Raw genomic sequence first — 16,312 nt, forward strand, 5'->3', positions numbered from 1 at the left:
ATATTATACGCAAAAAACACAAAGTATTTTTAAAAAAACCACTCAAAATGAAAATGAAAATGAAAATGTATCTTTTCTCCATCAAACATATTTTAATATAAAAGATTAGGTACAGATATAAACAATATCGATGAATGTTTTTCACTTAATTTGATAAGAACTAAACTATCACGATACTATTTTTATGACAGATGATTTATTGTAATTATTACTAAATGTACTGTAACGTCGAATGCCGGTTTGCTAGAAAAAGTGAACAATAGTGACAGTCTTGCAACAATGCAACTAGAGTAACCTTCAAATAAATTAATTTTATTTTTTGTACTTTATCAAAGGTTTTTATTGTATATATTTACGCTTATATATGTACGTAAGTAAACACACATGAGTAAGTTACCTTCGTTAACTTACAAACTTTTTGAATATTGTTATTAATCACTGAATAACTTTTATGACTTTGCTTATGCATTAAAATACAAATAATCCGCTGGTACTAAAAAACTGTATGGCTAAATATAGAATAAATAAATAATTTTAAAATTATAACTAAAAACGGTCTACAAATACTGTTATTGTTTCCGCTTAGGAATTCGCTTATATGAATGCTATTATTATTATAATAATAGTCATACAAATATTTCCTTATGTTTATATAAACCACTTTAAACACTTCATGGAGTTTACTGAGCAGTATGGGTTGGAATGAAAAAACCGGGCGTTTAATAGAAATGCGCTTCCTTAAATCAGCGTTCTTAGTAATTCAGCTGACCCTTAATTAAATTATCGCATTAAAAATTACGTTGTATATTATTTACGAATTAATAATAAATGTAATTAGATTACCAGATTGAAACTACAACAGTAAACTACTACAAAAAGCATACGCATTTCACAAAATCTTAGTTAAGTACAATTCAAAGTTCTTGTAATTAAATAATGCAGTACGACTAACATGATTAAGATAGGCATTATTGATGGACACTACATTTAAAAATGAATATTAGTTGTTCCGTTGAAAACATATTGTAGAACTGAATTTTTTTTTTGTTATATGCTAAAAATTTAAATAAAATACGTTAATTAAAAAGGCAGTGAAAATCAATTATTCTATACAAGTTTCTAGGCTTTTCACAATTTTAAACTGTTCTGTTTACTGCAAATGACAAACGAAATCTAATTTCTCCAGGCTAAAATCCAAGATTATATGCATCCGGGTAAAATTAGATCCGGCGGGTGTCAAATCGAATTCATAGCTTTAAACCCAAAAATTAAATAAAGTAGAGGAATTTCCCTTTCCTCACACAGACAACCCAAACCAAAGTAGTAATTGAAAATATAGTATACATGGGAAATTGTTATTACGAGTAATATCGTTTCTTTTTTTTTCAACTAAAAATTTTACTTCAACAATGTAATGTTCAACTGAAAGACCTAAAGAATGAATATATAGAGCAGATATTTTCAAGCGTATACTTATTGATATAGTTCTTATTAATAAGTTTAATTTGTTCAATTTTATTACGATTTCATTATTTAAATATGATCCTTTGCAATATGGTATGTTGTACGTTTAGTGTAATTTTCATCTTATTTAAAATAAAAAATAAATCATAAAATCAAAACAGCAGTAAACACTCATTCAGTAAACAGAAAAACTTGACATTTATTCAATAAATGCCATTTACTTCTATATGAATAAAAATTAAGTTTCTCGGGAATTCGATAATTTGTTTGTCCGTGGGAAACGTAAAACAAAAAATAAGTTTAATATCTAAGATTAAGAAATCTGATATGGACACTACATGACTTCCTTGTACGCCTATTAAATTATATATACACATTTTTTTTTTTAAATGAGAAGTACATAAAATTGTATTTCATTAATAATTTCTGACATTTTTTCATGTTTTTTTTATTGTTGTTAATTATTATTTATCGTAAAATGTTTTTACAATCCGAGGTTAATAATTATTAATAAATGAATATATTAAAATTTAAAAAAACGTTAAAAAATGGATATGAAGTTTCATTCGAATCGATGTGCCTTCCCCTTGTAAGATCTAAATATTTCATTAATTAAAATTTATTTTGGCTTGGAACCAATGAAAATAAGTACCACTTATGATATATAGTTGAAAAGCTCTCAATGAGAGCTTATTACTGCAGTTAAGGAAAAGCCTAAAAAATTTTTATTTTTTATTTTATGCTTTTTTTGGACATTTTTGGTCAAGTCGATTGCAACAAAATGGGAGGTGCACAACTAGATGTTACAACAGTACAAAATCCAAAATTTCAACATTCTACGGCTAATCTTTTTTGAGTTATGCGAGATACGTACATCCGTCACACTGAAATTAGTCAAAATGGATTCACGGATGGTCAAAATGGATATTTCTGTTGAAATCTGAAAACCGAAGTTTTTCGCGATCACAATACTTCCTTTAGTTCGTACAAAGGAGTAAAAAAACAGGTACATATGCTACTGTATATTATAAAATTATTGGATTTAGAAAAGACTGGTTTTGCTTCTTGAGAAACAAAAACATTTGATTGTTTCTTGTGATCGTCAAACAACTTTATTTTGAAGCTACGAATATTATTAACATAAGTTAACGTACGAGCATAATATTATGTAAGTTAATAAATTTTCATAACTTATAAACAGTTACAATATAATTACTCATTATTCAGTGCAGCGAATCATATATAATATATTCTTACATGTATTATTAATAATTTGTACAAATGTGACTCACGTATTTTTATCAGAAACACAATTCAGAATATTGCATGTAAATTACAAGTTTTTTATATATCACGCAACACAAGTTTATATATCACACATTCCAATTCGTAATCTGTAAACGGAATCGCATGGTACACTACAATAAAATATTAAATTAAATGATCATTATAGGTATTAAATGACAAACACATACATAAATGGGAAAAAGTTAAAAGTTTAAGTTTGTTGTATACGGGAACATGTAAACAATTTTCATTTTATTACATTAAAGAATAACTTTTTATGCATGCAACATTATGTTAGATATTTAACGTTAGTTTTTTGTCTGACCTTCTTTGCTCGTAGGTTTAAACAAACAACTGCACTAAAAGTGATCAATAAAGGATAAGGAGGAAACGAAATGAGTATCAGTAACGTCACATCGTCATGGTGATTCTTTATGTTATTACAATTCGGTGTACCTCATATTATTGTCATTACTCCGTCAAAATATGAATCATAACAAAAAAATAAACTGCACAGTAAGGTTTTAATTCAATTGAATGAATATACAAGGTTAAAAGTAATCAATTAAAGATTAAGTGTTTTGCAAGGGTAATTTATATGAAGTAATTTAGTATTCTAACTTCGTGAACTGCAGTAAGATTTTTAAAAATAAGTAAACTTTTGGAAAAACCAAAATTTTTTTATATATTAGCTTTATATATAGTTTTATATATAGATTTTAATTAATATAGTTTTTTATTAAAAACGTTATTGATTAAAGTAGCAAACGATTTAAAACAGAAAATTAAAACATGAAATATAAAGTCCATTTAAAAGTTTTAACAATTATTTATCAGTATCAATCAAAAGTAAATGGTAAGCTGCGGTCGATGCAAGAATTACGAACAAAAAATTTCACAAAACGTCGAGTCATATGAGGCTTTTTCATTAGATTTGATTCACTACAGAACCACAAAGCCTTGTTCCCTGAGGATATGGTTTGCAAACCTGTTACGTATAAAAAAAATACCGAGCATTCTAATATAACCTTCTGGATGAAAGCCAGACACGTTGACAAGGACGCAGATCAAGAAACATTTCTATCTTCCAACTACAGAAAAAAAATGAAGACACAAATTTTCTACAATTACTCTTCAGTTTCCTTGAAATAAAAATACAGAATCAACTGACAAAGGTGCGTAAACAAACGTTAGCAACCAACTTTATGTAAGGTATAAAGAGAAGCACTAAACAGCGTAAAGGGATACCCATTAAAAAAAATAAATTAATAAATGAAATAAAATAAACGAAAATGGATGTGAAAAATCCATTATTCAGATAATTCCACAAAAATAGATTAATTTTCAGAATATAAGGAAAAAACAAAAGATTAAAGCGGTTGTAAAAGTCGTAGCTATAGTAACCCGTAAAGAAAAAATTCATTAAAAAAAAAGTTATCCTTGCGCACGCATGTAATTCACATAAACGAAAATAACTTGAGCGGGGCTTCCACAAAGTTAGATAATCAGAAAAATAACATGCAAACGACAATAAAATTCAGACACAGTGTTAACAGTCTTTAGAAATTTTAAAGTTTTAGATTAAAAATTTAAAAGATCGGTTTCGGTCAATCACCTGTTACCAAAAAACACCACCAATCCAACGAACTAATTTAAATTTTCGCCGCAATGCCCACTTAACACATCCACTCAAGTAGAATGACAAATAATAAGTTTCTTGCGAATAGTTTTTTTATACAAGGAACGTTTTTTGAAGGCCTAACCGCGTGTTAAACAAAAATAAAAAAAAATTAAGAATAAAGAAATAATACCAAATATTTTAAGAAAATATTTTTCTTAATATTTGACTTTATGAAGTCAGCACCAAATGACGAGTTAGATAAATGTTTTTAATTTGGAGCCGACTTCTAAAAGTCAAAATTTAAAGAATTAAAAGGAACTTATTACCTTATGCATCATATATTTCAATGAGTTAATTATGATGTCATAGGAAATTTCATGTTTATCATATTAGATTGGTTTTCAAGAACAGTTACCGTAACTATTACTAATAAAAAATAATATTTAATATTAATACAAATTTAAGCTATATTTTAATAATATTTTACAGAAATTGTTACCATTTTAAAACTATTAATATGAAGCTTTCTTTCTAATATGCATGTTGCAATCTGTCAAAGTAGTAAACAATAAGCAATCACCCACCGCCCAAATGAAATGAGGTGTGATATATAAGATAAGTAAATGAGATAAGTATTGTACAGACTCAGGCCAACAGTTCCTGAGACGTATGGTTAATTGAACCCCAACCACCAAAGTACACCGGTATCCACTGTCTAGTATTCGAATCCGTATTAAAAAAACTAACAATTTTATTAGGATCTGAACCTCAGAATAACCTTTGACTTGGAAAAAAATCAGCTGTTAAACAACAGATTTGTGACGACTTAAATCACTAGACCAGCCCTGTGGGGTATATAAAAAAATATTAATATTAAAAATTAATATTTTTTACCGTTTAATATTATATAGAAACAATTGTATTTAATATTTGGAAATCCATAAATATAACAAAATCGTTCAAGAAGAATAAAAAAGTAAGAAAAATATATAATTGAGAGAGAAAGAAAAATAACTACGATCTACGATCATTACCAGGAAAGAGAGAAAAATCAAAGAGAGCGCTTATTAAAATTCGTAAGGAACAATTAAGCAAAAATTAATAAGTACGTACAAATACGATTTAGAAAAATAATTCTCACATATATTTGATAAATCATAACTAACAAGAAAAATCTACCTGATTTTCAACAAACAGTAATTTTCAGGATTCAAACGGCGTATGTATCAGCAGGTCGAGCGCTAACTGTTTAATGCATCGGATACATTCTTGATTGATCGATTTTTGGTTATCCGGAAATTAAATAGTTTATTTTTAAGGAAAACAGTTGAAAAGAAAAAAAAATCCTATTTTGATATTAAGGCGACGCATAATGTTATCAACGTCGATAACGTACACTCGTGTTGCTTCGGCTCTTAAGACATCACATAATCGTACATCACCATCAAAGCTTGTTGTCAAATCCATTCTGAGATACCGTCCTATAATTATTTTTTACTTTTTACTATAACATTTATTATAACAGTGGTTTTTAAAAAGTTTTTTTATAAAAGAATAAAATGTACTTCATCTGTTGGAGGAGTGGTTAGAATCTACTAACTATTATTTAATGCTGTAGGATCCTATCCGTTTAAATAATCCGTCAAAAAAAATGAACCCGATCGTTGAAAACATATTCGAACAAAATCTCAGAAAAATTTCAAACCAGCTGAATTTTTGTAGTAACATACAAAAGAAAAAAATCGTTTCTAGTGGTGAATTTAAAGATTTGCCAGCAAAGTTTCCCGTTAAGATAAATAAAATAAATATATACCGAGACCATAAGGCAAATAAAATTAATTTTATGCATAAATGTCTTTTTCTGTTGTTTTTTAAACGAGGTAGTTGTTTAATAACATGCTAGTAAATGTAGGTTAGAAGTTTTATAAAAAATGAATGAAACAGAAAATAGAAAATTCGTTTTTTTTTGTTACTTTTGTAACTAAAAATCGCATTATAGTTTTACACATCAGTCTAAAAATAAAATAAAGACCATTTTATGAACGTCCCTTTTTTTTTGTCTTGTCATTTGACTGGTTTGATGCACCTCTCCAAGATTCCCTATCTAGTGTTAGTCGTTTCATTTCAGTATGAAATGAAACGACTAACCTCTACATCCTACATCCCTAACAATTTGTTTTACATATTCCACACGTGGCCTGCCCACACAATTTTTTCCTTCTACCTGTCCTTCCAATATTAAAGCGACTATTCCAGGATGCCTTAGTATGTGGCCTATAAGTCTGTCTCTTCTTTTAACTATATTTTTCCAAATGCTTCTTTCTTCAACTATTTGCCGCAATACCTCTTCATTTGTCACTTTATCCACCCATCTGATTTTTAACATTCTCCTATAGCACCACATTTCAAACGCTTCTAATCTTTTCTTCTCAGATACTCCGATTGTCCAAGTTTCACTTCCATATAAAGCGACACTGCAAACATACACTTTCAAAAATCTTTTCCTGACATTTAAATTAATTTTTGATGTAAACAAATTATATTTCTTACTGAAGGCTCGTTTAGCTTGTGCTATTCGGCATTTTATATCGCTCCTGCTTCGTCCATCTTTAGTAATTCTACTTCCCAAACAACAAAATTCTTCTACCTCCATAATCTTTTCTCCTCCTATTTTCACATTCAGTGGTCCATCTTTGTTATTTCTACTACATTTCATTACTTTTGTTTTGTTCTTGGTTATTTTCATGCGATAGTTCTTGCGTAGGACTTCATCTATGCCGTTCATTGTTTCTTCTAAATCCTTTTTACTCTGGGCTAGAATTACTATATCATCAGCAAATCGTAGCATCTTTATCTTTTCACCTTGTACTGTTACTCCGAATCTAAATTGTTCTTTAACATCATTAACTGCTAGTTCCATGTAAAGATTAAAAAGTAACGGAGATAGGGAACATCCTTGTCCGACTCCCTTTCTTATTACGGCTTCGTTCTTATGTTCTTCAATTGTTACTGTTGCTGTTTGGTTCCTGTACATGTTAGCAATTGTTCTTCTATCTCTGTATTTGAACCCTATTTTTTTAAAAATGCTGAACATTTTATTCCAGTCTACGTTATCGAATGCCTTTTCTAGGTCTATAAACGCCAAGTACGTTGGTTTGTTTTTCTTTAATCTTCCTTCTACTATTAATCTGAGGCCTAAAATTGCTTCCCTTGTCCCTATACTTTTCCTGAAACCAAATTGGTCTTCTCCTAACACTTCTTCCACTCTCCTCTCAATTCTTCTGCATAGAATTCTAGTTAAGATTTTTGATGCATGACTAGTTAAACTAATTGTTCTGTATTCTTCACATTTATCTGCCCCTGCTTTCTTTGGTATCATGACTATAACACTTTTTTTGAAGTCTGACGGAAATTCCCCTTTTTCATAAATATTACACACCAGTTTGTATAATCTCTCAATTGCTTCCTCAACTGCACTGCGCAGTAATTCTACAGGTATTCCGTCTATTCCAGGAGCCTTTCTGCCATTTAAATCTTTTAATGCCGTCTTAAATTCAGATCTCAGTATTGTTTCTCCCATTTCATCCTCCTCAACTTCCTCTTCTTCCTCTATAACACCATTTTCTAATTCATTTCCTCCGTATAACTCTTCAATATATTCCACCCATCTATCGACTTTACCTTTCGTATTATATATTGGTGTACCATCTTTGTTTAACACATTATTAGATTTTAATTTATGTACCCCAAAATTTTCCTTAACATTCCTGTATGCTCCGTCTATTTTACCAATGTTCCCTTTACTAAAACTATTAAAAAATGACATCTCATTTAAGTGTATCATCTTCAAACATTTTTCATGATTTTGTATTTTAACACAAGGAAGTGAAATTTTTCATTAGCTATCTCACTGATATTTATAAAATATGTTTAAAAAAATAAATTAAATTGTTTACTAAATTTGTATGTAGTTTAGACGTTATAACTTTTAATTATGTAATACCCGAATGAAATTCAAAAAAAGATTATTCTTACAGTCGGAAATGGGGTAAATTTGCAATCATTGTTCGAAAGCTTTTTACCTTCTTCGCCCTTTTCAAGGTCTAATTTTAAAAAATTTATAAATTGGATTTTAGAAACCCACATGCTGATTAGTCACGCCAAAAATCAAGTTGATATCTTATTTGTTATCGAGAAATTCCAAAAATATTAAATTTCATTGTTATTCATTTTAACCCTTTAAACTCTAAATTTCAAAAAAATCCTTTCCTAGTGCACCGCACACTGTAAGAAGAACCTGTATTCAAAATTTCACAATTTATCTTCAATATTTTTTTCTTGGCATTGATTATGAATCAGTCACGACATGTTTATATATATATATATATAAAAAAGTTCATTTTTTGTGTATAAAAATTATCTAAATAGATTCTTTAAATTCTTACACTTTTTATAAGATTAGAACATACATAATCCTCCATTATATTAAATGTGAAACACGAAAGTGATATGTGGAGATCATTACAGCAGAAGGATTTTTTAATTAAGAAATTTATTGCATTTGTAATTAAAAAGTATAAAAAATGGCCTGAAAGAATAAAAAAATGTTTTATAAATTTAATTAAAAAACAACAACACACACACTCACACACACACACACACACACACACACACACACACACATATATATATATATATATATATATAAATAAACTTAAAGGTACTGAAAGCCAAACACTTCCTCTTTAAAATGATTTCTCTTTTATTTCTGCAGACCAATTTTTAAAGAAATATACTATAATTAGCTTCTTAAAGTATATTAGTGTTAGAATTCTTAAAAAAAATTGAATCTTCTAATTTTACATGTTTTCAGTGAAAACATTTCACCTACTGCTGATATAATTATAATGATCTTACTTAGAAAAACAGCGAAGACTTTCTTTTATAGAATTTTTTCCCCTTTTGTCACGTCTCAGTTCTTAAGATTAATTCTATTTTTAAAGATCTCGATGAAAAATAAAAAAAAAACATAAATTTACTGCACAAGTTAATTTTATTTTACTGCACGACCATTTATTTAATCGTGCTAACACTTTTACATTCAACTACAAAAAAAAATAGCGCGATCTGTATACAAACTTCAACGGTTGAGGTTAAACATTCTGTTTTATTATTGGATTATTTTGTGAATAATAAAAAATGAAAAAATAATATGTGAATAATAATATGAAAAAATATATCTCAAAAAACGTCAAGAAGATGAATATGAAGGGGAAGAAAATGTTAAGACCAAGGGAAGAATAAAAAAAATGAATAAAAGATAATAAATATAGAGGAAGAAAATGTTAAAACCAAAGAAAGAATAAAAAAATTAAGAGAAATGATAAATATAAAGAGGAAGAAAATGTTTTTTATTCTGGGTTTTTTTGGACATTTTTGGTTCTGTTGATTGCAATCAAAACGGGAGGTGCACAACTAGATGTTACAACAGTACTAAATATGAAATCTCAATATCCTACAGCTAATCGTTTTTGAGTTATGGGAGATAGGTACTTAACACACGTACGTACAGACGTCACGCCGAAACTAGTCAAAATGGATTCAGGGATGGTCAAAATGGATATTTCCGTTGAAATCTGAAAACCGAAATCTTTCACGATCACAATACTTCGTACAAGGAAGTAAAATTATAAAAGTAACAATCTAAAAGACCTTGCACACTGGTAGGAATAATTTTTTTATTATTATAGTAACTTACTTTAGAACCGATTTTATCTAATGAGATGTAGGAAATCTTCAATTCTAAAGTACAGACGTAATTGCAATAAAAGCAAGCATAATATTGAAAAATCTTATTTCAAATACAAATTGCTATTACATTTATGCTCTTTTTTAAATTTTTTCCTAGGTTATTGTTATCTAACCCTATCATTTCAATACTACAACTCCTCATTACGAATAATTATAGTTCATTTCTACATATCTATAACTAGTATTTTTATCGTAATAAATTTTTAAATGTAGCCACAATTTTCCGATATATATATAGTAAACAAATGATACTTTTTTTATATTTTATGTAAAAAAAAAAATCGGATGTAAATGTGATTTTTTTTTGGAACAGTAATGAATTTAATCACAGTATGAAGCAGTACAAATGAGAGATTAAAATTTACTTCAAAACATATTGTGTAATAATTATTCATTATTGTAATGATATAATTATATATTATATAGTTTTAAAACTACAATTACCTATGCAGTTTTAAGGAAAATATAAATAATGAAAACAGTAATAATAATAATCACAGCGCATGCATAAAAAACTGTATACATTATGTAAAACAGTACACCCTACGTGTGTGAATATATATACGCACAGAAGGCAAGGCGACTATATCACCCATGCTCTTCTCAGCCTGTCTCAAGAAGGTATTTAGAAAGCTGGAATGGGAAGAAGAAGGCATACGAATAAATGGTGCATATCTAAACCACTGAGATTCACAGACGATATAGTTCTCTTCTCAGAATCAGAACTACAGAGACCCATACAGGAACTGCAGGTGGTTGGCGAACCCTATGGTGTAAGGACGAACCTTAAAAAGAGCCAGGTCATGTTCAACAAGTTTGCCAAGGAAAGAAGAACTTGAGCAGGTAGATTATTACATACATCTGGACCAGATGTTAACTGAAAATAATACTATGAAAGAGGTTGATCGGTGAGTTAAGCTAGGATGGAAGGCATTCGGGAGACTTAATAGCGTTTTCAAGAACAAACTTCCCTTTTGCCTTAAAAAGAAAATTTTCCATCAATGCATCCTGCCAATCCTTATCTATGGAAGCGAAACTTAGACATTAACTGTTCAATCATTATAGAAGCTGCGGATAGCACAAAGAAATATTGAACGATGTATGCTTGGAGTTACCAGACGGAAGACCTGTAAATGGATAAGAGAACAGACGAAAGTACATGATATTATCATGAAAGTTGAAGAAGTAAAATGGCGGTGAGCAGGCCATATGGCAAGAAGGTTTGGTGGCAGACGGACTAAATTAGCATTTGAATGGATACCACTAGATGTTACACGCCCACGAAAAAGACCAAAGGTTCATTGAATTGATGATGTTATCAAGTACATTGGACCGAATTGAGAACATCTGCCAAGACCGTGTTAGTTGGAAACGTGCTAAGAGGCTTTCATCCTGCAGTTGATCGATAACGGCTGAAATTATGATGATATATATATATATATATATATATATATATATATATATATTTAATTTTGGCAGATGACCTTGAGTAGAGCCTATAATTGATAATTATGTTTATAGGATCTAAATTTCTAATTTAAATCTTCTATACACATGTACACCAAATTCGGTGTTTTATTTCCTATGAAATAAATTCTTATTATAATTATATAATTAATTAAAAAATTAATGAATTTTTTGCATTCACTAGCGCGCGCGCACACACACACACACAAGGAGAGAGAATGTAACATAACAACCCGAGAATAAAAAAGCTACTTCAACGAAAACGTCACCAGAAATCTACTATTAGGCCTGTTTCACAGAGAAAGAGCGTTCAGTTAATTAAAAGATAATTTTTTATTTTAATTCCCACTTATTTCTACCCATAAAAGGGTAGCAGTAATTAGAATGTTGAAATAAAATTTAACTTGTATTAAAGTTTGACCCAGCAATACGAATATTAACTGCAGATACTCTCCGGTTGTAGGATGAACATTTTTTGTAGGAAGGGTTTTAATTACAGTTTAGATGATTTTTAGTATTATTAAAATCATTTACTATGGGGAGTATGAAATGTTCCTTTAATTAGTAAAGGAGTAGTATAACTCAGCAGAACGACTACAGTCAGTTTGTACCTTGGGATCGTTATTGTCCCCGCACTCACTTTTAAGGGCTATTTGTTTTGAGTGTGGAGATAGTAACGAACTCGGGGTACAAACTGACTTCAATCTTTATTCTGAATTATACCAAAGCATTAGCCTTTTCCAAAAAAAAAGAAAAAATTACACCAACCATCAAGACCAATGATAAATTTCAACTATTAAAGCTAACTAATTTTCTTAATTTTACCTGAATTCTGCAAAAATTGGATAAAAAATTCTGCAAACCATCCTTTTAATAAAATTTTTCAAAAGATATACAATTATCATAAACAAAACATTTAGTTTTGAAGATTCCTAATTTAAAACTTTAAAACGAAAAGAAATATCTAGCTTGAATTCTGTTCAACATTTAAAAAGTGGTTTGTGAATCAATCTTTTAAAAATAAGACCTTATTTTAACGAGTTATATTTTTTTTATTACGATTAATTTTTTCAGGGAAAAATTTTATTAATTTTTGTTAAAATAAATATATGGGTTTTAAAGATGTTAGCCAGAGATCGATTCTTTGATTAAACTATCTTTATAAAGGTAGTACACCGAAATCATCTTATAATATAAATATACATAAATTAAAATAAGCGTATGACTGACTTGTAAGTTTAATAACGTTTTCGATTAGTTAAACTACTTAGATTTATGTGGAGGTGTTCTTTATGAGCACTAACGTATTCATACGCGTTGGTGTACTTTATATAAATAATAAACTACTATTTCAATTAATGCCAGCCAAAAAAGGTATACGAAAAATGTCACAGTTTAAGATAAATACAGATAATTTAAATAACATAAAATATGATAAAGTATTTTATGTATATAAATAACTAAATGGTAGCCAATAAAACAGAAAATATATGAATGTAACTTAACATCATCACATCTTCATCTTCGTAGGCTTATAAAAATAATTTCAATGATCGGATAAAATGATTTTAATATAATTAAAAAATACAAACATTAATTATTATTAAAACTGGTTTATATATTTTTTAATTCGATGATTTTTATTGTTTTTTTTTTATTAATTTACATGTATTTAAAAAAATGAAATTAAGAGTTCAAGCAAACAACACTGTTTTGTTTACTGCACATACAGTGAAAGATGTGCTTATGTAAAATATAAATTATATAGAAAAAGATAGAACTTTTATTTGATTCATTTAAAATTTCTTCTTTGCTAAATATAGACATGGATATACACGTTTAGATTTCTATATGGCCACTTTACATTTAATAATTGTAAATGAGAAAAGTTTTCGAAATTTACTCTGCTTATCACATCGATCTCTAGAAATCATGTAACAAAGATTTATTTATTTTTCATGTTGGGTAGATATTCTCCAGTTTTTCGAATACATTAAAGAAAATTTTATAACATTCACTTAAATATTTACTGATGAATCTGGTTTCTTACGAGAGATGGATTCAAATCATATTACAATTTACAATTAGTTCTGTAAACTGCAGATCTCGTTCATTTGAACCCCAGCTAGAAATTATAAAAAAAAAGTATAAAATTATGTATGCATAACTTGACATAGATCACCAGTAATATGATCTATAGATCGCTGATTAAAATGACAAGAAAATTTTTCACAACTCTTCACCCTTTTGTATCTTGTAAAGGGAAGCAGTTCATAACATTGAGAAAAAAATATACTTTTGGGAAGAATAACATATAAAACGATGTTCAATAAAAATGAAGAACGATTTTTTAAAGTTATTCTAATTTTCCTCCACTAACAAGTGAGAGAAATAAAACTAGTTGCAGAGATTCAAATTTAAAAGAGTACCTACTCGTATTTAAGATTTTCTGCCTATGGATTATTCTAGTCTAGGAGAAATTAAATCGATACTAAAAAGACGCCCCCAGGTGCAAACATAATTAGCAATAATTTTTTTTATATTTTGGGAATTTCGAATCAAGGAGTAATTAAAAGAACCGGTTTATTATTGACAAAAATTATGAATAAAATTGAATAAATTATCAATAAAAAAATGAAACCTGTTCATTTTTTTATCTTATCTAAAATTTTATTTTTCTTAATATGCCGCACAGGTAGAGAAACGATCATTCTATAAGGGATTTCACACAAGCTTCAGTTCAAATAAAAGATTTGTAAAAGGTTTTTTAATCATTAAAGCATTTAAAAACCCCTTTAGTAAACACAAAAACCAAAAAAAAATTATTTTTTATATTAAGAACAGGAAATCTCTTAATCTCCTTCCAAGAAAGTGATAAAAATAATGAATTAGAGAAAGTTGATGTTAAGAGAAGTAGAAAAAATATGTATTCAAAACTTGTTTTTTATTAAAGAGAGAAAGCATTAGATAAAAGTAAAGACAACCGATATTTTCTTAAAATTTTATTTATACTTATGAAGTAAATTATGTTCAATATCAAGTATGTAAATTTTTAAATAAATAATTAAAATTTGCAATAACGAATTCGAGAACATTAATTATCACGCCAACACTGGAATTAGTCAATAATCATTGAATTTAAAATAAATAATAAGAATAATAAAATTAATATTTAAATAATACATGCAATCAATTTTTTAACTTCTTTCCGAACGATAAACTCACTTTTATTTGTGATTCTTACTTCGTCTAATAGAATTTGTATATATCTATATAAATCCTTCAATATAAACTATGGAAACAATTAAATAATACTTACGGTGAAGAATTAACAGTAGTAACTGTTGAAGAGAAACAAAAAATTATGAAAAGAATAGTCATCTTGATGTAATCGAGCTGGAAGCGCGTGTTCGGCAAGTACTTCATGCTCCGTCATTTACTGTATAATGGACCGCTGACGGACGTAGCCCGACTGCAGTAGTCTCTAAACCCTTCGCTACTTATCCACAACTTATACAGTATTCCCACTTAGCACTACCAACCGTCCTAAACCACCATGATTATCTATCAGTTTTCCTTCAGTAATTTAGGCGTAACTAACAGAAAATTATGCGGTATTAATCACAAAACTAAGTTAATAAGTAATAATTTCCATTTCAAAAATTAAACAAAATTATTTAATACACAGATAAAATATAATAATGTCCCAATACGAAGACTTGTAAATCGTAGTTATCCAACATTCCAGAAAACATTCTCAATATGTTAACTCTGAATATTATTATTTGCTAAATAATATTACAATTATTTTCAAATAATGAATTCATTTTTTAACAATTTTTCTCTATTTGGCTTCTATTACATTATTACAGATTGTAAAGAAAACGTAACAAGTAGATAAAATCAAAATATTTTGAAATGTTTCATCGTTTTAGATTTAAATTAGTCTAATGAATCCATTGACTTAGTTTTGGGAAGTACTAAATTGAGTAAATTCTCAAGTTTGACAACTTATTTAAATCTTCATTTAAAGGCAATAAATAGTCTACCAAATTGGATCCTAGCAGCAGTTTATAATTACCTATAAAAATAAATTTACTTATTACTAATTCATTTTTCTCGTTTTTTAAAAGTTGAATGTTTGCACATATAGCTCTGTTTTGATAGAACATAAAAGTAAGCATATCTCAGATTAAAAACGTGTTAAAAGTATAGAAAGGTATGTTTGCCATCTCTGTCACTTTTATAAAACATCAGTGACTGGGATGGTAAACATAGCTCTCCATTTGTGTTTTTGGTACATTTTTAGTTCTAAATTTCTAAGTCATATTTTGTATCAAACCACAGATTTCTACAAAAATCTTTCAGTATAGAGAAAAATTGAAACAACTGTAAATGTACAAACACTTATTTTTATAAATAAAATAACAGTTTTTATTATTAGATCTCGTTTGAGGTAACAGAATTTATGACCAAACTCAAATTAACCCCCAAAAACTAATAATGGTATATGGAAAAATTAATAAAACTGAAAAATTCAAGTACCTAACGGTGATAATTGAAGTTGCATCTCTGAAAAGGAAGCCATCAGGTCAAAAATCAATAAAAGTGAATTAGCCTATCAATTAACTAAGGAAACCTACAGTAAGAAATCAATATCAA

General features: G+C 28.3%; 1 protein-coding gene across 3 annotated transcripts in view; it reads right to left on the reverse strand.

The window, feature by feature from the left end:
* LOC142331279 (CD109 antigen-like) overlaps nucleotides 1-15,141 on the reverse strand; it is a 144,654-nt gene extending 129,513 nt beyond the window's left edge. For 2 of the 3 annotated variants that reach the window (XM_075377066.1, XM_075377065.1), the window contains exon 1: nucleotides 14,970-15,140. In XM_075377066.1, the coding sequence (XP_075233181.1) occupies nucleotides 14,970-15,076 (107 nt within the window). In that variant the 5' untranslated portion in view covers nucleotides 15,077-15,140. Of the gene's footprint in view, nucleotides 1-14,969 lie in introns of all 3 variants that reach the window. The other variant, XM_075377067.1, reaches the window with a different exon arrangement.
* Between the last annotated feature and the right edge of the window lie 1,171 nt (nucleotides 15,142-16,312).

Source organism: Lycorma delicatula, chromosome 10 (genome assembly GCF_047948215.1).
Source record: "Lycorma delicatula isolate Av1 chromosome 10, ASM4794821v1, whole genome shotgun sequence".
Classification (NCBI taxonomy): domain Eukaryota; kingdom Metazoa; phylum Arthropoda; class Insecta; order Hemiptera; family Fulgoridae; genus Lycorma; species Lycorma delicatula.